At 41.1% G+C, this 24,274-nt stretch overlaps 1 protein-coding gene across 11 annotated transcripts in view; it reads left to right on the forward strand.

Moving 5' to 3' along the window:
* LOC139448502 (peripheral plasma membrane protein CASK-like) overlaps window positions 1-24,274 on the forward strand; it is a 483,162-nt gene that overhangs the window by 24,787 nt on the left and 434,101 nt on the right. Inside the window, exon 1 of one of the 11 annotated variants that reach the window (XM_071230058.1) lies at window positions 18,204-18,259. The exons of the other annotated variants lie outside the window; for them this stretch is intronic. Within the exon in view, the coding sequence (XP_071086159.1) occupies window positions 18,219-18,259 (41 nt within the window). The 5' untranslated portion in view covers window positions 18,204-18,218. Of the gene's footprint in view, window positions 1-18,203; window positions 18,260-24,274 lie in introns of those variants that run through there. 11 annotated transcript variants of the gene reach the window in all.

Here is a 24,274-nt window from a genome sequence, read left to right on the forward strand (position 1 = left end):
AACAGCTGTTGGACATTACTTGACACAGCTGTTGGACATTACTTGACTCAGCTTTTGGACATTACTTGACAGCTGTTGGATATCACTTAACAGCTGTTGGACATTACTTGACACAGCTGTTGGACATTACTTGACTCAGCTGTTGGACATTACTTGACAGCTGTTGGATATCACTTAACAGCTGTTTTACATTACTTGACACAGCTGTTGGACATGACTTGAGAGCTGTTGGACATTACTTGACAGCTGTTGGATATCACTTAACAGCTGTTGGATATCCCCAGTAACCTTTGCTGATCTGGTCCGGTGTTGGTGACATGGTTGCTGATTATGCCAGCCACTCACAAGCCTGGTCTAGACTCTATTATTCACGGGCCGCTGTAATAGTATTGGAATAGTGCTGACAACGGCACAGTGCAGCAGTCACTCTAGCTCTATCTAACCACGTCCACGACTTAAGCTATGGTTTACAACCCAAGTGAGATGACGGACATCGAACATTATCTTAAATGGATGACACAACCATCCCATGTCAAACGTTTGATATCGCCCAGATGACAAGGGTATATGATACAATATACCTGATGTGCAGCCACCGACGATCAATATGCGGTAATCTCAATATGATGACCAACACCGATGAGTCTCAATCACATTGCAGATTGTATTACTTCCACAATGTGGTCGTCCTCCGCCTTGGTCAGCGTCCTTATAATGATGTTTTGTTCATGATTTACATGATATGTTATGGTCTCCTTCCAATAATAAAACACGTAAATAAGGGGGACAGAAGATGTACACTTTCATCGGCCACACAAATTGAAAAATTAATTGTCAACGGTTAATCGAGCCGTCCACGATAAATGAATGGTCCTTTTGAAGTCGAGCATATATCAAGAGTTTACGTTAGTATACAATGGTAAAATGGTATTTTGGGATGTTGTATGCAGACAATGGAGCTGCTCGCTAGTCTCGTTGAGAAGTTGCAGACGAAAGCATATGCTCAGTAGCATGAAGGTTAATGTTCCTCTGAAGACACGAGGGCAAAGGTTAACTCCCTTAGCTGTATCAGGAGCTGCTTTCTAGTCAGGAAGGGAAGTTACATCTCTAGGTATACACCAGGTTGCATAAAGGTTAACATTCCCCTGAAGACTCAAGGACACAGGTTAAGTCCTTAGCTGCACCAAGAGCTGCTTTCTAGTTGCAGGTTGTCTCCCTTAGCTGCTGCAAGAGCTGCTTTCTAGTTGCAGGTTGTCTCCCTTAGCTGTACCAGGAGCTGCTTTCTAGTTGCAGGTTGTCTCCCTTAGCTGTACCAGGAGCTGCTTTCTAGTTGCAGGTTGTCTCCCTTAGCTGTACCAGGAGCTGCTTTCTAGTTGCAGGTTTTCTCCCTTAGCTGTACCAGGAGCTGCTTTCTAGTTGCAGGTTGTCTCCCTTAGCTGTACCAGGAGCTGCTTTCTAGTTGCAGGTTGTCTCCCTTAGCTGTACCAGGAGCTGCTTTCTAGTTGCAGGTTGTCTCCCTTAGCTGTACCAGGAGCTGCTTTCTAGTTGCAGGTTGTCTCCCTTAGCTGTACCAGGAGCTACGGATTATGGGTTTGCTCCTGTGGATTCTGGATCAGAATAGACCTCCAGCTTGCCTACTGAGATTAGGATTATAAAACTCTGTGACTTCATAACACAATAATGTGGATTGTCATTCAGGCTTTCAGTCACTGGTTGGGTATACGTTGTTATTCTCCAGCTGCCGTTTATTCTCCGGGCACTTTGGTAATTAGTTAATATACTTTTTTAGTGAGAGAACGCTGAAGCAAACTGTTGTATATTCAACTCGGGGATATGGCGATCAGCATGACCGCCCTCCATCAGCCACCCATTTTCCGTTTCCGGAAACTCCAAAACCGTTGAACATTTCTTGATGAAACTTGCTATACAGATCGGTCTGATAGTGAACTGGTGATCAACATGAATTGGGATTTTGAAAAATGCTGAACAGCATTATATTTTTCTTCACTAAAGTGAAGGTATATGAACCAAAAGTGGGTTAAAGTTGCAAAACTACATCCCGGATTGCACCAGACCGAGGGAGATGTCATCTCCTGATGGCTCTTATTCAATATATACATGATGCAACAGGTTGGATAGACATGATAGAAACAGTTTGTTTGACATGTTTATGTACGAGTTAAAGAAATATGGTATTCACAACTGGTTTTATGTCGGTTAATGCGATGACTCAATTGGTTGCTGAAATGGGATGCTTGTCATGTTGTGGAACAGGTGGGCTGTTGACAAGGCCAGCGAGGTTGATGAGTGACAAGCTGTCTGTCAAACCTCCAATCACTGTCCCTCTGCATTTCACAAATGGAGCACAATGTTACCCTATGCGTTGATTTCACAATGTTGCACTGTTGATATCACAAGGTTATACAATGTCTGTGTTCATTTCACAATGTGGCATAATGGTGTGTTGTGTTCACAAAGTGGCATAATGGTGTGTTGTGTTCACTATGTGGCATAATGGTGTGTTGTGTTCACAATGTGGCACAATATGTGTTGATTTCAAAATGTGGCTCAATGGTGTGTTGTGTTCACAATGTGGCACAATATATGTTGATTTCACAATGTGGCACAATATGTGTTGATTTCACAATGTGGCACAGTATGTGTTGATTTCACAATGTGGCACAATATGTGTTGATTTCACAATGTGGCACAATATGTGATGATTTCACAATGTGGCACAGTATGTGTTGATTTCACAATGTGGCACAGTGGGGTGTTGTGTTCACAATGTGGCACAATATATGTTGATTTCACAATGTGGCACAATATGTTGATTTCACAATGTGGCACAGTATGTGTTGATTTCACAATGTGGCACAATATATGTTGATTTCACAATGTGGCACAATATGTGTTGATTTCACAATGTGGCACAATATGTTGATTTCACAATGTGGCACAGTATGTGTTGATTTCACAATGTGGCACAGTGGGGTGTTGTGTTCACAATGTGGCACACTATGTGTTGATTTCACAATGTAGCATAATGGTGTGTTGATTTCACAATGTGGCACAATATGTGTTGATTTCACAGTGTGGCACAATATGTGTTGATTTCACAATGTTGCACAATATGTGTTGATTTCACAATGTGGCACAATATGTGATGATTTCACAATGTGGCAAAATATGTGTTGATTTCACAATGTTGCACAATATGTGTTGATTTCACAATGTGGCACAATATGTGATGATTTCACAATGTGCCAAAATATGTGTTGATTTCACAATGTTGCACAATATGTTTTGATTTCACAATGTGGCACAATATGTGTTGATTTCACAATGTGGCACAATATGTTGATTTCACAATGTTGCACAGTATGTGTTGATTTCACAATGTGGCATAACGGTGTGTTGATTTCACAATGTGGCACAGTGGTGTGTTGTGTTCACAATGTGGCACAATATGTGATGATTTCACAATGTGGCACAATATGTGTTGATTTCACAATGTGGCACAATATGTTATGATTTCACAATGTGGCACAATATGTGATGATTTCACAATGTGGCACAATATGTGTTGATTTCACAATGTGGCACAATATGTTGATTTCACAATGTTGCACAGTATGTGTTGATTTCACAATGTGGCATAATGGTGTGTTGATTTCACAATGTGGCACAGTGGTGTGTTGTGTTCACAATGTGGCACAATATGTGATGATTTCACAATGTGGCACAATATATGTTGATTTCACAATGTGGCACAATATGTTATGATTTCACAATGTGGCACAATATGTGATGATTTCACAATGTGGCACAATATGTGTTGATTTCACAATGTGGCACAATATGTGTTGATTTCACAATGTGGCACAATATGTGATGATTTCACAATGTGGCAAAATATGTGTTGATTTCACAATGTTGCACAATATGTGTTGATTTCACAATGTGGCACAATATGTGATGATTTCACAATGTGGCAAAATATGTGTTGATTTCACAATGTTGCACAATATGTTTTGATTTCACAATGTGGCACAATATGTGTTGATTTCACAATGTGGCACAATATGTGATGATTTCACAATGTGGCACAATATGTTATGATTTCACAATGTGGCACAATATGTGATGATTTCACAATGTGGCACAATATGTGTTGATTTCACAATGTGGCACAATATGTGTTGATTTCACAATGTGGCACAATATGTGATGATTTCACAATGTGGCAAAATATGTGTTGATTTCACAATGTTGCACAATATGTGTTGATTTCACAATGTGGCACAATATGTGATGATTTCACAATGTGGCAAAATATGTGTTGATTTCACAATGTTGCACAATATGTTTTGATTTCACAATGTTGCACAATATGTTTTGATTTCACAATGTTGCACAATATGTGTTGATTTCACAATGTGGCACAATATGTTGATTTCACAATGTTGCACAGTATGTGTTGATTTCACAATGTGGCATAATGGTGTGTTGATTTCACAATGTGGCACAGTGGTGTGTTGTGTTCACAATGTGGCACAATATGTGATGATTTCACAATGTGGCACAATATGTGTTGATTTCAAAATGTGGCACAATATGTTATGATTTCACAATGTGGCACAATATGTGATGATTTCACAATGTGGCACAATATGTGTTGATTTCACAATGTGGCACAATATGTTGATTTCACAATGTTGCACAGTATGTGTTGATTTCACAATGTGGCATAATGGTGTGTTGATTTCACAATGTGGCACAGTGGTGTGTTGTGTTCACAATGTGGCACAATATGTGATGATTTCACAATGTGGCACAATATATGTTGATTTCACAATGTGGCACAATATGTTATGATTTCACAATGTGGCACAATATGTGATGATTTCACAATGTGGCACAATATGTGTTGATTTCACAATGTGGCACAATATGAGTTGATTTTACAATGTTGCACAAAATGTGATGATTTCACAATGTTGCACAATATGTGATGATTTCACAATGTGGCACAGTGGTGTGTTGTGTTCACAATGTGGCACAATATGTGATGATTTCACAATGTGGCACAATATGTGTTGACTTCACAATGTGGCACAATATGTGATGATTTCACAATGTGGCACAGTGGTGTGTTGTGTTCACATTGTGGCACAATATGTGATGATTTCACAATGTGGCACAATATGTGATGATTTCACAATGTGGCACAGTGGTGTGTTGTGTTCACAATGTGGCACAATATGTGATGATTTCACAATGTGGCACAATATGTGATGATTTCACAATGTGGAACAGTATGTGTTGATTTCACAATGTGGCACAGTGGTGTTTTGTGTTCACAATATGGCACAATATGTGTTGATTTCATGATGACACAATATGTGTTGATTTCACAATGTTGCACAATATGTGTTGATTTCACAATGTGGCATAATAGTGTGTTGTGTTTACAATGTGGCACACTATGTGTTGATTTCACAATGTGGCACAATATTTTACTATTGTATATTTAAAACCATGTGTTTATTTCATCTGATTTAATTGGTAAATCATCATGTCTAGGGATGTTTTATCTCAAATTTCAAATTTCCCTGAATTCACTGAGGGGATACAATGTTATTTTTTGTCTGCGGAAGCCAAACATGTTTTAATGTAAATGTAGGGATTGTGTATGTGCTGGTGATGTGCTTCATTCCGATTCACTCCATAGACGGGGTATATAAATTAGCATTGATTTTGAAGGCGTGTACTTGGGGTCGCGTTATAGATGGGGTCGCGTTACAGACACCGAATTACAGTATGTGTTGTATTTATACAGCTGGTGTTAGATCGTAGTCCATAAATGTTGTCTGACCCAATCATATACCGGCTGCTCTGATATACCTGGAATATTGCTGACTACGGCATAAAACAATATGCACTCCTCACTTCTGTTTCTGTTTTTGAACATGCTACACTTATATTTTAAGAATGATAATTGAGAAAATTTGGGCATTTATGTTGTTTTGTCCAATTCATAGGCTAGTCTAATGTAGCTAGTGTATTACTTGCCGGTACTGGGGCTAGGATCGATTCACTGAGACATGTGTCAGTGCTGGTCGAATTGCTTGATGTGTCACACGGACATACTGTAGTGATGCCAAATTGTGTCCTTTGGTTCGAAATCTGTTTGTGATAAATACAGCACGTCAATCAATCTGTCGACCACAATGCCTTGCTGAAATTTCCCGTAGTCTTAATTTTTTAAAATGTTTTGATTGTTGTTATTTATGCATTGATGGCAATCCCTGTCGCTATATGAGTTTTACTATTGTACTTCAGATGGGAGGTATGGGATGCAAATTATGAGGTGTAGATTGTCTGTAAATTGGAGAATTATTCATCCTTGGTGGTAAATTATTCGTCTGTGGCGATATTATCCACAGTAGCGTGTAGGGGCAGGATGTACAGAGTAGTAATTGGTGTGGTTTGTGACTTCCTGTTGCTGTCGGCGCTGGGGGCTGTTTAGAGGGGCGGAGGTTCATGGCTTCATGATCTGTGTGCAACTGCCTTGGATTCTCTTAATCTCTCACTCACTGTGTGCTCACTCACTCCGTGCTCACTCTTTCACTCACTCACACACTCGCTTCCCTACATGCATGCTCACTCACTCACTCACTCACTCTCTGAAACCCACACACACACACACACACACACACTCACTCACTCACTCACCCAAGACTCACTCACTCACTCACTTTCACTCACTCACTTTCACTCACTCACTCACTCACTTTCACTCACTCACTCATCCACTCACTTTCACTCACTCACTTTCACTCACTCACTCATCCACTCACTTTCACTCACTCACTCACTTACTCTCAAACCCACTCACACACACATTCACTAACTCACTCACTCTCTCTCACTCACTCACTCACTCACTCACCTGTGTACTCACTCACTCACTCACTCACTCACTCACCCACCCAAGACTCACTCACTCACTCACTCACCCAAGACTCACTCACTCTCTCACTCACTCACTCACTCACTCACTCACTCACCCAAGACTCACTCACTCTCTCACTCACTCACTCACTTTCACTCACCTGTGTACTCACTCACTCACTCACTCACTCACCCACCCAAGACTCACTCACTCACTCACCCAAGACTCACTCACTTGCTCACTCACTCACTCACTCACCTGTGTACTCACTTTCACTCACTCACCCTACCACTCACTCACTCACTCCATGTACATAGATAATTTAGGATTTTGTTGTGGCATGGAGACGTTGCCATCCAATCTTGACATCAATTTGTTACAAACAAGCTCTTCCCTTCAAGATAAGTGGATTAAATGAGGACTTATTTTCACTAAATCCTTCTCCCTTAGATGTTGTGTGAGATGCATGTTCACTTGTAATTACAGCTCTGGGATGTGCAGGCATCGTCTTGGATTTCGTGATTAATGTTAAATCCCCAGGGGTATTAATTGAATTTCGATTGTTGTACATGTTTCAATCAGAGCAGGAACAAAAATGAGAGTTATCTCCCCTTGGTTGTTTGGAAGCAGGCAGAATGGATTTAGGTGTTTGGGGCAGTAATTCATCTAAGATGTTTCGAGCTCAAGACCACGAAATACTGATTTCAGTGGCATTTATCATTGGGTGATGCCATATCGTAGAATGGTACATGTGATTGAGGGTTTCCCTCAAGTCAGCCGAGGAGCCCTCTCTTCAATTAGTGTGGTAGTTCTTAAAAGGTCTTGTCAGCGTATTGTTTGCAGTTCATGTTGATGAATCCACAGTGTGAGTGACTTTGCTAATGCATCGTAATTTTTTTTAAAAACAGCCAAGCCTGATAGTGTTGATTTCAACCAATTGCTTCAAGAGATTGAACACTGACCGCACTCTTGGTGTTATTTTTAAAAGATTTTGAGATTGCAATAAGTCTTGTTCTCCTCCGTGTGAGTGAGTCACGTGACATTCAGGACCCTGAGTGGCGTGGTTTCTTCTGGTGAAGATTTCTTTGGCATAAATTGGAGTTTAATGCAGAAATTTGGTTATTGAGGTTTGAATAGGTTTAAAAATCTCAAACCTTTGGTTCTGGTTAGGTGTGCTTTGAAGTGATTGGAATTCGGCTGGTTTGATCTTGGGATTCTGTTTTGGTGTTGGAGAAACAGGTTTGGAGGGAATCATTAGCAGTGGCTGAGTGGTTCAAGCATTCACCAGTGAGGCTGGCTTTCATTGATGAAATTCTTAGTGCCAGGTCCCACTCACTCACTCACTCACTCACTCACTCACTCACTGTGTGTGTCATCGTATCCCAATTGTGTGGATCAATGCTCATGATGTCAATCACTGGATTGTGTACTCACTCACTCACTCACTCACCCAATTACTGACCCAATCACTCAAGTGTGTCATCGTATCTACTGTCTGTCAGTTTGGACTGACTGACTGACCGATGCATGTCATCGTATACCAATAGTGTAGATCGATGCTCATGATGTCAATCACTGGATTGTCTGGTCCAGACTTGATTATTTTCAGACTGTTGTTATATAACTGGAATATTGATGAGTGCAGCGTTAAACAACAAACAAACAAACAAACAAACAAAGCCTGTATACTCTCTCTCACTGACTCACTTGTTAGACAAACAAACATTCCACCTATAGTGATTCCACTAGAACAGGTTCCAGCGCTCCTGCTTGTTAAATGAACATGAGGCTCTGGTGGTTATGACGAGGATGTCACTGAAACCCAACAGCTGATCAGTCAACATGCTATGGCTCCTGAGATGCTACATGCTTAATACACCCACAAATTCTTCCACTTACTGGGGGCGGTCGGGTAGCCTAGTGGTTAAAGCGTTTGCCCATCACGCCGAACACCCGGGTTTGATTCCTGATATGGGTACAATGTGTGAAGCCCATTTCTGGTGTACCCCGCCGTGATATTGCTGGAATAGTGCTAAAAGCAGTGTAAAACCATACTCACTCACTCCACTTACTGGACGGGACTGGGTGCCGTTGTACAAGGCGATCGTAGATCTGGACTGTCGTAAGCCTATGTTAAAGTATGGGAGTCATCTTGCTCTTTGGAACAAGCCCAGACTTTAGATAGGGGCATTGGATCTTTCTATTCTTAGCTAATGATCTTAAAAGGTAACAATACTCCAACTCACCAGTGCCTCGTTAATTAGCCCATGTAATCACCAGATGCCAATTAGCGCTGAACAAAAGTCAAACCAGTGGCGATTACAGTCCATAATAAGCAAATTATGAATCTGCAAAAAAAAAGCCGTCAATGTTTCAATCCTTTCAAAGTGTGTTGTTGCACTTTTAGCTGTTGAGATTATAGCATTAAGTGATTTATACCGTGTCTCTGCCATATTTGCTGTTTCTCGGGTAGGCGGGTTTGATATATTGACTTTTTGAAAAAAGTTTTGCAACGCTCCCAACAGAAGGTCAAACTAATACTTTGTGGTGTCGTCTTGACATGTGACTAGGTGGTCATGTGACCAGATAACACGAGTGTGATTGAAGACCAGAGGCGTAATCATATGTTACCAGGGTCAGAGCAGGATTGTTTCCACATTGCTCCAGATTCTTGTTGTATCGGCATATTGTATGGATAAACTCGCCTAATATGGACCATGTCTATTTATAGAAGAAAACATTCTTCAAAACATTGTTAAACTTCTGTTTACCTGCAGGAGCATGGGTGGCCCAGTCATCTGAGGCGCTGCAATTAGCTGTCCAGAGTTGCCTCCCTTGGGCACATCAGGAACCTATGATTGTGGGTTTGAATCCTGGTTCGCCCCGATTAAGTTTCTGGGTTTGTCATCAGCATACCCAAGCTCATGGTTTTACCGAAGTGGTAAATTTCTAAGACCTGCATCACTACGTGTTTTCCTTTCACATCAAGGGGACATGCCGTGATAAAACTAGAATAGTGCTCAAAGTGGCAATAAACCCAACTCACTCACTCATTGTTGACCCGATACTGTATCAGCCATTACGTTCCTAAACAGGAATAGGTCATTTTGTGTCAGCAGCAAATAGAGTTCCTCCCAATCCTGCATTGTCATTGGCTAATAATAACACACTTAAATTTTCTCGTCTCGGTTATGTTTACGTTGGTTTGGCACCAAAATCTGAATGTCTTTCAATGATGGCGGCGCAATATCATACCAGTAATCATCAGTTCTACAAACGAACAGTACAGTACTTATTGGTTTGAAAACATATGTCTCGTACTGTACAGCTGACCAGTACTGTACTCATAGGATTGAAAATTTATCTGGAGTGATGTTTGTTTGTTTGTTTATTTGTTTAATGCACACTCTCCATGTTCAGCTAGTAACTGAATCTGGAACAAACACTTCAGTGATTGATATTATGATCAACGATCCATGCCGTTTGGTGCTATGACACACAATCGACCAAGTCATCCAGACTGAATACCTGATCTATTAAGCCGCTGCATACAACCATCGTTTGCTGGGAAAATTCTGACCTGGTACAGCTGTAGATGTACTGCATAACTAGTTTGTCGATTTGGAATTATCGTGATTTGAAACGACAAGCTTTTGGAGAAAGTTATTATCTTTTGTGCACTTTGCCAGCCTCTATAAGAAGAATGACTGGTTTCAAGATATTTTGTTGTATATGTCTATGTGATATACAAGTTATATCACCATTGTGCCAGAAAGTATTGATCCACAATTACCATTTAGACTGGTTGTATCAGCTGATTATACTCCCTGATGGTCACATGACCAAAGGTAAGCGAATGAATATATTTATATATGCGTGTATATATATATATATATATAGTGAGTGAATATATTTGTGAAACACAAGCAATTTTGCAGCAGTTTGCAGCGCACCAAAGATAGGATTTGGAATGATTGATAAAAGTATCATATTTTCTTTTCATGTGTGTATTTTTGAATTTTGTAATTACATTTTGATGCTGTGACCTCTGTTATGATTATATGGAATCTAAACAAGAATCTGACGCGTGAAGATCCGGGGTAGAATAGGTCTTCTGCAGCCAAGGCTTGCCGTAAAAGGCGACCATGTTTGTCGTAAGAGGCAACTAATGGGATTGGGTGGTCGGGCTTGCTGACTTGGTTGATGCATGTCATCGTATCCCAATTGCGTGGATTGCAATCACTGGATTGTTTGGTCCACTCACTCACTCACTCACTCACTCACTCACTCACTCACTCACCTTAATTTACTGTGATGGATGCCGAATCATTTCTTTCAGTCTACAAATTTACAAAAGAAGGGAAAAAAACAAAAGTACAAAATTGTTCAATAATTCAAACTGTTTTACAGTTAAAACAAATATGGTACTATTGTCTTAAAAATTAAATGGTTTTATGGATATGTCGCCAGGACCGAATAAACTGTAAAACCTATTACCACATAATGGGCAAATATCTTTTGATGAAATGCCAAATGGCTCTAACAAGTATTTTGTGAACTCCGAGAAAAATGTTGCACAGTGATAAAAAAAACATAAGATAGGCTCCCTAAGGGGCAATTCTGCACATGCAATTTCCGTGTCATTACTCAATCTACACGAGTGCAGTTGTTGTGAGGAGGACAGTTTCTAATCAACTGGCGAATAATTTCTTTGCTGAAGTTGGGGAAATCAATGTACACAGTTATTTCAACAGACTCATGGAAGTGGGAAGATTAAGCTTGTTAGAGTTGTCTCCCTTCCTTGCATCAGCTAAAAAGCTCCTTCCCAGCGCCTGACACCTTCGTTACACTCTCGGTAACATCGCTGCCACCAGTGTGGGCGTGGCCATTACAAGAATCTTGAAATTTGCCCTCTAACCCCATATTAGTAACGTTTATACTTTTGTTTATGTCTTTGAGAATGCCATCATATTTCATTTTGAAAAGGTTTACGACTGACCATGTTTTCCAGATGAATTTACTTCGTTGTTTTAATAATCAGATTGGTTCGAGATTGCAGACTAACGGAAAATCAACCAACTTCTCCCTTACATTCTTACTATATCAATTAAAGATGATTCTTTTTATGAAATAGAAATTGAAATTGAAATTGACAAACAAAGTAAGTAATTTATCAGCGGTAAGTGTATTTGGCGTCATGACAGTCGTCACTTGTTTGTAAACATAACGGCCATTCAGTTGCGAGTTCAACTCCAAGCATGGTTGGAGCCACCTATCACAGTGGGGAGGTTTCACTGGTGGCAGCGATAATATAGAGAGCTCCGCGAACGGACTATTGCTGTGAGGAGCTTGCATCAGCTCACACTGTACTGGGGTACTGAGTTTAGATCTTTACTGTGAGTGTCACACATCACTCCCTTGTGATGATAAATGCTTAAGAACGAGTAATTAAAAAAAAAAAAATTAAAATTAAAATTAAAATTAAAAAATAAACCAAAAAGGATGGGAAAAGAGTTTAATTATTGTTACTTTTACTTAAGTTGTAAAATAATTGCAGGCCTCTTGGAAAACTAGTGATGAACCACATAAAACTGTTTTGGAGAAAATTATGTTGATACTTTGCAGGGAGAAAAACTCTGAAATCAGTTTTGGGAGAAATAAAATGTTTTACTTGTCAACTGAAGTTTATTCTATCTTATCTTATAAAAAGGATCCAGGATGGTAGGGTAGCCTTGTGGTTAAAACGTCGGCTTGTCATGCCGAAGACCTGGGTTCGATTCCACACATGGGTACATTGTGTGAAGTCCATTTTGTGGTGTCCCCTGTCATGATATTGCTGGAATGTTGCTAAAAGTGGCGTAAAACCATACTCACTCACTCACTACAAAAAGCATCCAGCATAAAGTGTTCATAAAATTCTATATATGTGAGATGTTTAAAGATACCAACTGTTTCAAGATACAGGGGTTTATCATGGTCTTCCCAAAATGCAGTCATCCTATTTCCTGAAGCTTCAAGAAGTCACAAAATGTGGAAATGAATGTGGAATTCCCTCTTTTGTTGGAAGATTGTAGAAAGGGTGTGAAAACATACTCACTCACTCACTCACTCACTCACTCAATCTCACTCACTCACTCACTCACTCACTCACTCACTCACTCACTCACTCACTCACTCACACACTCACTCACTCACTCACACACTCACTCACTCACTCCACAAGATATAAGATGTCAATTTACAGCAGTTGTCCCAAGGTTCTGCCCTTTAGGAATGTTAGAAACCTGTGATCGTGGTTTCTAATCCTGGTCGCCCTGATAATGTTTCTAGGTTTGTCAGCACCAAACGTGTGCTTGGGAGTTTCACCGAAGTGGTAAACATCTAAGACCTGCATCACTTCAGGCTTTCCTCCCACAAGCTAACAAGCTGTGATGTAACTGGAATACTGTTCAAAGAGGCGTTAACCCAACTTACTCATTCAAGTTACGGCCCTAACAAATTGGACTCTCTCCCTTAAAATCAGAAAATCTGACTGTGAAACAGGACAATGACATATAAAGGTTCAGCCACAACCAGATATTTACACAGATTACCCGTGTCTGTTGTCTAATATATTCGCCATCATACGCAAAGTCAATTAGACGGATTTGATTTTAGGTAAAACAATTAGTAATGGACCCTCAAGGTTTGTCTTTCTGAGAGAGGTTTGTTCTCTATACATTTACCTGATGCTAGTTGTGTGTACTCTTCACCATCAGAAGCGATGCTGTTGATTGGCTGATTGGGATGCTCCAGTCTCTCGGCAAACAAGAATTTATGGCAAGGAGTGCTGTAGTGCCGCATGAGGACGATAACGTTATCGGCACCGAGGAGTGATCGTTACTTTTTTTTAGGCTATTAAGTGACTATTATATGAATAATCCGATTCATTGATTGGCTGCAGTGTGTTGCACCATACTTTAGGGGCAGTGAGGTCTTGTGATATTTGCTCGAGGTTGAATATACCTAAGACATACTGTCATAGCGAGGGAGGGAAAGAGAGAGAGAGAGAGAGAGAGAGAGAGAGAGAGAGAGAGAGGGGGAGAGAGGGGGAGAGAGGGGGAGAGAGAGAGAGAAGAGAGAGAGAGAGAGAGAGAGAGAGAGAGAGAGAGAGAGAGAGAGAGAGATCAAACCTGAGACAATATTTGTTCTCGCCATATTTTAGGGATAAGAATTATATGCAGGATTTCACAGATTTTGTGACATTAAGGCTTTGGTCACTTTTTTGATTCATGCCGTTACAAAAAACACTTAGATCTTGTAGTCCCCGACCCCAGCAAACTTTCAGTGTTTTCTTTAAAACACATTCTCCTCCCTGAAATATGATCACACGCTGTGACTGAATGTACAGGTACAGGACAACTAGCCATGACTGTTCTGTTTGCTACGAAATGTAAGTATATGAATTCCAGGAAATCCCAAGAAAATAGTTAGAAATTTCAGTCTGGAATTGATGTCTCTCCATTTGGGATTTCATACAGTTGACAGTTTGTAAATAATTTATCTGTCTAACTGGTTCAACAAACTGAAAGTGGCTACCTCCCCCAAATAATTTTTTGGCAAAATCTCATCACCCAACACTGAAACTGTATGGTTGCACCGAAGGACAAAGAGAGAAATTAGAACAATTACAATTAGAAGCTGCACGCATTGTAACTGGTCTACCTAAATATGCCCCCAGGCATTCATTATATTACGAAACCGGTTGGGAATCCTTAGTTGTTCAAAATTAATCGTAACATGGCCCCTTCCCTTCTAACAGATATTCTACCCAAAACCGTGGCTGCAAGAAACTCATACAGTCTCAGAAACTCTGAAAACATCAGTGTTCCTCTCACAAGACTAAGACACTCGTGTAAACTCTTTTACCCATCGTCTATCCGATTGTGGAACTCTATTCCGTTATCAGATTGAAATTCTACGATTTCTTGTTTTAAAAATTCTTTACAAAAGCACCACCCCACGTCACCTGTGTACTTCACATATGGAAAAAGAAAATACAATATCTTACGCACAGAACAGAGATACATGCGCAGATGTCGCTCATTTTATGTATCCTCTATAGTGCTGTATGCAGATATATATGTATATATATATATATATATATTGAATTTGAAATTGTGAAATTTTGTAAATACCAGGGAGTGGGCATTCATTCTAAGTTGGAAGAATTTGTCCCCCAATCCCGTTCACTCCTTGTGAATAAATATGTTTAAATCAAAATCACTGTATTGCTGGCTCGGTGCTGTAAAAACTAAAACTAGAAGTGCATCTAGCCACTCATTCTGAAAGAAGGTTAATAACACTTCCAAGACAGAATGGCCAACTGTTTGTATAGATACGGAAAAAATACATTGATGCACAGCTTTGACAGATTTGAATTGTAAATTTGTGAATCCCCTGCTGTGAGCTATATTGAATTCTTTTTCTAGTCGTTCTTTCTAAATGAGTTGTTACATGTTTATGTAATGCATAAACTTGCATAAACTGATTGAGGGACTGTGTCAAAAACATATTAGCTATTATGCAAGGATAATCAGTAATTGTTTTAAGTTTTTAATGTCAAGATTTGCTTGTCTGGACTACAGAATAAAAGAGCAATTTGTCCAAGAATATCTATGAAAAATGTAGATTAAGCTGATGTTGAATGTGTGTCAGGAAATTGTACCTGAAAACTGTCTATACATACAGCTTGATAAGACATTGTTGGAGATTGTCTGATGGAATAGGTTTGGACTTATTCTTGGGATGACTGAATTAATATCCCCAGCATCCCGTGCTCGTCTCCATGTAGGGATTCCGGGGCAGAATAGGTCCCCAGTACCTCATGTGTTCCCTGTGTGAAAGTATCCCATGCTTGTCTATCTGTGGGGATTCCAGGGCAGAATAGGTTCCCAGAATCCTATGCTTGTCTCCCAGTGGGGATTCCAGGGCAGAATAGGTCTCCAGTACCCCTGCTTGTCTCCCAGTGGGGATTCCAGGGCAGAATAGGTCTCCAGTACCCCTGCTTGTCTCCCAGTGGGGATTCCAGGGCAGAATAGGTCTCCAGTACCCATGCTTGTCTCCCAGTGGGGATTCCAGGGCAGAATAGGTCTCCAGTACCCCTGCTTGTCTCCCAGTGGGGATTCCAGGGCAGAATAGGTCTCCAGTACCCATGCTTGTCTCCCAGTGGGGATTCCAGGGCAGAATAGGTCTCCAGTACCCCTGCTTGTCTCTCTTTGGGAATTCCAGGGCAGAATAGGTTCCCAGAATCCCATGCTTGTCTCCCTGTGGAGATTCCAGGGCAGAATAGGTTTCCAGAATCCCATGCTTGTCTCCCAGTGGGGATTCCAGGGCAGAATAGGTTCCCAGAATCCCATGCTTGTCTCCCTGTGGGGATTCCAGGGCAGAATAGGTCTCCAGTACCCCTGCTTGTCTCCCCATGGGTATTCCAGGGCAGAATAGGTCTCCAGTACCCCTGCTTGTCTCCCCATGGGTATTCCAGGGCAGAATAGGTCTCCAGTACCCCTGCTTGTCTCCCAGTGGGGATTCCAGGGCAGAATAGGTCTCCAGTACCCCTGCTTGTCTCCCCATGGGTATTCCAGGGCAGAATAGGTCTCCAGTACCCCTGCTTGTCTCCCCATGGGTATTCCAGGGCAGAATAGGTCTCCAGTACCCCTGCTTGTCTCCCCGTGGGGATTCCAGGGCAGAATAGGTCTCCAGTACCCCTTCTTGTCTCCCCATGGGTATTCCAGGGCAGAATAGGTCTCCAGTACCCCTGCTTGTCTCCCCGTGGGGATTCCAGGGCAGAATAGGTCTCCAGTACCCCTGCTTGTCTCCCCGTGGGGATTCCAGGGCAGAATAGGTCTCCAGTACCCCTTCTTGTCTCCCCGTGGGGATTCCAGGGCAGAATAGGTTTCTTAGAATCCCATGCTTGTCTCCCTGTGGGGATTCCAGGGCAGAATAGGTCTCCAGTACCTAATGTCAGATATACATCATAAGATCTGTCAATGTTGTAATATGGACTATTATACACAGTTCCTGTATATCAAATACACAACATAAGATCTGTCAATGTTGTGATATGGACTATTACACACAGTTCCTGTATATCAAATACACAACATAAGATCTGTCAATGTTGTGATATGGACTATTATACACTGGGTTCCTGTATATCGGATACACATCATAAGATCTGTCAATGTTGTGATATGGACTATTATACACTGGGTTCCTGTATATCAGATACACAACATAAGATCTGTCAATGTTGTGATATGGACTATTATACACTGGGTTCCTGTATATCAGATACACAACATAAGATCTGTCAATGTTGTGATATGGACTATTTTACACTGGGTTCCTGTATATCAGATACACATCATAAGATCTGTTAATGTTGTGATATGGACTATTATACACTAGGTTCCTGTATATCAAATACACAACATAAGATCTGTCAATGTTGTGATATGGACTATTATACACTGGGTTCCTGTATATCAGATACACATCATAAGATCTGTTAATGTTGTGATATGGACTATTATACACTGGGTTCCTGTATATCAGATACACATCATAAGATCTGTCAATGTTGTGATATGGACTATTATACACTGGGTTCCTGTATATCAGATACACATCATAAGATCTGTCAATGTTGTGATATGGACTATTATACACTGGGTTCCTGTATATCAAATACACAACATAAGATCTGTCAATGTTGTGATATGGATTATAGTACACAGGGCTGCCTGGCTATCAGATATATGTCATCTTAATGCACTTGTTTCTCCAGGCGCGGTAGGCTTCGTTGCATGGGCCCCCATTAACTTGATAAAACAGCCTCTAAATCAGCCTTGTGTTGTACGGAAGCATTGATTGGGTAGAGTTTGTAGGATATAAAACAACGGAATCCAATAAAACATACGCTTATTTCCTGCGAATGCCAATATCCGGTGGCTTGTCTACATTAATGCTATACATACATGCTTTGTGAAAATGTAACCAAAAAAGGCAAATCCATAGTTCTGTAAAGTTTGGCACTGGAATAACTTCATTTCAATGCGAGGAAGAATATTCTGCTCCAGCTCTAGAGGAGATGCCGAACCTGGAATTAGTGATGAGGATGATTGGTAACTTTGGAAGAACGGCTGTCCATGACATATAGAATATTCATCTGAATCGTGTTCTCAGCTGATTGGTTTCGGAGGCTGTTTTACCAGCAGACATGGGGAAGTGGGACGACGTGCAGGTCAGCGATCTGGTCATGTGAGTCGTTTGTACATCTTTCTGATTCATTAATTACTGGGGAACTTTGTTTTGTGTAAGCAGACGAGGTCTTGTCTCAGTTTGTACGTACGGATTGACGGATGACGGGAGCTCTTCGTCTTCGCGTTTCGTTTCTCCTCATGATAATCATGGGATCAGACAATTCCATAACTGTGTGAAAGTGCTGATGTCTGATCTGCTTCACTTTTGGCTTTTTTCTCCCACATTAAGATGTCATGCCATTGTTCAACTGAAACTATATTGGTTTCCTCCCACGTCATGCTGACATGTTGTGATATAGATGAAATACTGTTGCTTGCTCACCCACAATGCCCTGTGCAGAGTTGCATCCTTTGGGCATGCCAGGAGCCTATGATTGTGGGTTCGAATCCTGGTTTGCCCTGATTATCTTTCTAGTTTTGTTAGCACCATTCCTGTGTTCATGGGTTTTGCTAAACGTAAACATCTGAGACCGACATCACTTTAGGTTTTCCGCTCACATGATATAATTTGAAAACTTTTCCAAGAGGCATTAAACCTCACTCACTCACTCACTCACTCACTCAGAAAATAACACTGACCGACCTAATTAATGGTTGATTGGTTTAGGCTGGCCAGTGATAACCATTTGTTGATGATTAACTCCAAACTTTAGTTAAATCCAAGATTTTGAAAATATTGAAATAGATCTACCAAAGATCAGATATTACAGGTTTTAGATTGTAATTTGTTTAATTTTTTTAGCTATGTAGCTTTCCCAATAATTGAGTGAGTATGGTTTTACGCTGCTTTTAGCAATATTCCAGCAATATCACGGGCGGGGGACACCAGAAATGGGCTTCACACATTGTACCCATGTCGGGAATCGAACCCGGGTCTTCGGCGTGACGAGCCAGCTTTTCCAATAAAGGTGATAACTTTACCTGAAATGACCATCAACACTAAAATAAAAAATATTGTTGAAACAGTGGACGACACGAGGCCGGTGATGAAGAAATGAATTTGTTGTGGTGTTAAATATATCAGTAGTAATTTAATTTTCAGGATAAAATACATACTTTTATAAATAATTATAATTGATTCTAGGGCATTTGATTAGCTATGCAATTTCTTTCATGTATGTTTCCATAATCCTTAAAACAATTAGGCCACACCCACTAAAAGAATACTGATTCCTGATTGGCTGATAATAGAATGGGTAGGGTTTGTATCAATGCACTGAATGTGGTTTTGATTTTGTACAGTTTATAGTATTAATGATTAAGTGAGCTGTATGTTTTGTTAACTTATATATTTAAAAAAAATTTTAGTTGAATATTTTTTTGCGTTTATGGAGGTACCGTATACTAATGATATAAGCTTAGGTAAACATTTGATTTCTCTGGTTGGGTTGAGAGGGAATGAATGAAAATATATAAAAAAATGTCTGAGAGTCTTCAAAACTTAAGTTGTATTTTCATAGTAATTGTATAATGACATGTAAGATTTGCTTTTTAAATTCAACGCAACAGTTAATTTTAATTTATATTTGTAAAATAATAATGTAAAAATATTCTGACTTTGTGTGAACCCCATTTTGTAATTGTCAAGAATGCTGAATTGTGAGAGAATTGTGTGGATGTGTAAGAGTTACTTCCCTTATACCATTACCCCATCAGGCAAAAAGCATGAATGGAAAGCATATGTCCTTAGACCTACCAAGGTATTGTAGGTTCAATATTCAGTAGAGTACTTGACACATGGATGACTTTCGACGATTTTCTTTATTTAATTTTGTGTGTGTGTTATTTTGCATAAATGCTGACTTCTGTCTGTGAAAGGGCATCTCTGCAAGTCTATAAATTCAAAAGTTATGTTAGAACATTTTAAGAACAAAATATACTGTATTCGACGTAATAAGCGCCCAGGGCGCTCTCAAAATTAGAAATAGGGGGCTCTTATTAGAATATTATTTTGAAAGAGTTGAGTTGAGTTGAAAGATAGATTTCATGGTTTATGCTGACGGCCTGAACTGTTTATATACGACAGATATATTTTTCCAGAATTTAATTGCCCATAATTAAGGGTGCATATAACACACGAGTGTGATTATACATGAATGAATATGTCTTGTGTGCATTGATCAATCGGAAGGGTGCTAATTAGGATTGTTCAGTGGGCGCTTATTAGAGCGGGGCGCTTATTATGTCGAATACGGTAAATAAAGTATTCACAAATATATTGTTTATTCAATGTTCATCCAATTTTTAAAATTGCGAGGTGAGAGATATTTTTTTGAAATAATTCTTTAAACAAACTGTTCTAGTTATCTGTGTAAGTTGACAGTCAATGGATGTGATTCCCAAGAAGCATGAACTGTGTGTAGGGTGTATTTAATCAAGTGAAGAAAGAGCGAGTGAGTGAGTTTGGTTTAACGCCGCTTTTAACAGTATTCCAGTTATATCACGGTGTGTCAGCTTAATGTAGGAGGAAAGCTCGAAGTGATGCAGGTCTCAAATGTTTACCACTTCGGAGAAACCCACGAGCACGGGTATGGGGGTGAACCGGGATTCGAACCCACAATCATAGGTTTCTGGCGTGCCCAAGGGACGCAACTCTGCACGGAGTTAAGAAAGAATGGAACAAGCATAGGCATTTTCTTCGTCTGTACACAAGAAATAATGTCCCATACGGTTTGGAGTCCAAATTTACTCCCTGGGTACCTGACCCCTATTACCCAACCCTTCCCAGGTACCTGCTGTAGTAGGTCTCAAGAGATGGGTACTAAATATCGGCACTGGAACTGTTTTACCACAGCCCTGGCGACCCGTGAAGATCCTGGGTAGAATAGGTCTTCAGCAACCAATGCTTGCCATAAAAGGAGTCTATGCTTGTCGTAAGAGGCCACTAACGGGATTGGGTGGTCAGACTCGCTGACTTGGTTGATGCATGTCATAGATCCCAATTGCGTGGATCGATGCTCATGATGTCAATCACTGGATTGTCTCGTCCAGACTCGATTATTTACAGACTGCCGTCATATAGCTGGAATATCGCTGAGTGCGGCGACAACAAACCAACCAACCATTGGTCCATGACTTCAGTTGGTCCTGACATTTGCTGGGCTGGATGTTTCGTGAGGAAAGTGACCGTACTGACCTGTATAATGTGGAATTGTATACCAACTATACTCAAGAAAATATTGTACACAATACACTACATTACTTTTAGTTGTGATTAGTACTCGGGGAACTATTGGCCTTAAGCTGACTGTTGGCTGTATGCCCGAACATTGTCACGACCAGGCGAAGACGTGTCACTCCCTGACTGAGTGTCCATCATCAGCCAATGACAACAGTGTTTTATAGCCATTAGTCAATTGAACTGTCCTATGTTCCAGACAAAAGGCAATGAATAATTGAGTCCTTGCAAGTCATCACCAGCTATTGTGTTCATAACACTCTTCTTGTGTTTGTTTCGGTTCTATTATATTGGTAGTTTTATGGAAAGAGTATCAAAATAAATCTATCACTAATATATAAAAATGTTCATTTTTGTTCATTCTCTTTTGTTTGATGTTATGTTATTAGTTGTATGGTAGATAGTGTCAAATGAGAAGTATTTAAGGCTCATTTGCTTGTGATTGTGTTTGTGACGTGTGTGTGTGGTTCTCTTTCATTACTGTTGTATTAGTAGTTGTCAGGTAGATTCAGTCATATACTACTCAAACGCGTTAAGGACCACACGATTGTTTTCATATTACAGGAGTATAATACCTCAACGTGAATTGGTACAAAACTTGTTTGTATATCATTACAAATGGTTGCAGAAAGCTTTGTCATCAGTTGTGAGGGTGTGGAACTCTCTCACTCAGTCAACCATTCAGTCAACCACTCACTCACTCTCTCACTCACTCTCTTTTACTCACAACCACCCAGACATTCACTCACACAACCACTCACTCACTCACTCACTCACACAACCACTCAATCACTCACACAACCACTCACTCACACAACCACTCACTCACACAACCACTCACTCACTCACTCACACAACCACTCACTCACACAACCACTCACTCACTCCCTCACACAACCACTCACTCACACAACCACTCACTCACTCACTCACACAACCACTCACTCACACAACCACTCACTCACTCACACAACCACTCACTCACTCACTCACTCACTCACTCACTCACTCACACAACCACTCACTCACTCACTCACACAACCACTCACTCACACAACCACTCACTCACTCACTCACACAACCACTCACTCACACAACCACTCACTCACTCACTCACTCACACAACCACTCACTCACTCACTCACACAACCACTCACTCACACAACCACTCACTCACTCACTCACACAACCACTCACTCACTCACTCACTCACTCACTCACTCACACAACCACTCACTCACTCACTCACACAACCACTCACTCACACAACCACTCACTCACTCACTCACTCACACAACCACTCACTCACTCACTCACTCACTCACTCACTCACACAACCACTCACTCACTCACTCACACAACCACTCACTCACACAACCACTCACTCACTCACTCACACAACCACTCACTCACTCACTCACTCACTCACTCACTCACACAACCACTCACTCACTCACTCACTCACTCACTCACTCACACAACCACTCACTCACTCACTCACACAACCACTCACTCACTCACTCACTCACTCACTCACTCACTCACACAACCACTCACTCACTCACTCACACAACCACTCACTCACTCACTCACTCACTCACTCACACAACCACTCACTCACTCACTCACACAACCACTCACTCACTCACTCACACAACCACTCACTCACTCACTCACTCACTCACTCACTCACTCACACAACCACTCACTCACTCACACAACCACTCACTCACTCACTCACACAACCACTCACTCACACAACCACTCACTCACTCACTCACACAACCACTCACTCACTCACTCACTCACTCACTCACTCACTCACTCACACAACCACTCACTCACTCACTCACACAACCACTCACTCACTCACTCACTCACTCACTCACTCACTCACTCACTCACACAACCACTCACTCACTCACTCACACAACCACTCACTCACTCACTCACTCACTCACTCACTCACACAACCACTCACTCACACAACCACTCACTCACTCACACAACCACTCACTCACTCACTCACTCACACAACCACTCACTCACTCACTCACACAACCACTCACTCACACAACCACTCACTCACTCCCTCACACAACCACTCACTCACACAACCACTCACTCACTCACTCACACAACCACTCACTCACACAACCACTCACTCACTCACTCACACAACCACTCACTCACTCACTCACTCACTCACTCACTCACACAACCACTCACTCACTCACTCACACAACCACTCACTCACTCACTCACTCACTCACTCACTCACTCACTCACACAACCACTCACTCACTCACTCACACAACCACTCACTCACTCACTCACTCACTCCCTCACACAACCACTCACTCACTCACACAACCACTCACTCACTCACTCACACAACCACTCACTCACTCACTCACACAACCACTCACTCACTCACTCACTCACTCACTCACTCACTCACTCACACAACCACTCACTCACTCACTCACACAACCACTCACTCACTCACTCACTCACTCACTCACTCACTCACACAACCACTCACTCACTCACTCACACAACCACTCACTCACTCACACAACCACTCACTCACTCACTCACACAACCACTCACTCACTCACTCACACAACCACTCACTCACTCACTCACTCACTCACTCACTCACTCACACAACCACTCACTCACTCACTCACACAACCACTCACTCACTCACTCACTCACTCACTCACTCACTCACTCACTCACACAACCACTCACTCACTCCCTCACACAACCACTCACTCACTCACACAACCACTCACTCACTCACTCACACAACCACTCACTCACTCACTC

The sequence above is a fragment of the Haliotis cracherodii genome, unplaced genomic scaffold, assembly GCF_022045235.1.
Source record: "Haliotis cracherodii isolate W230 unplaced genomic scaffold, xgHalCrac1.p SCAF_7, whole genome shotgun sequence".
NCBI classification, from domain to species: Eukaryota; Metazoa; Mollusca; class Gastropoda; order Lepetellida; family Haliotidae; genus Haliotis; species Haliotis cracherodii.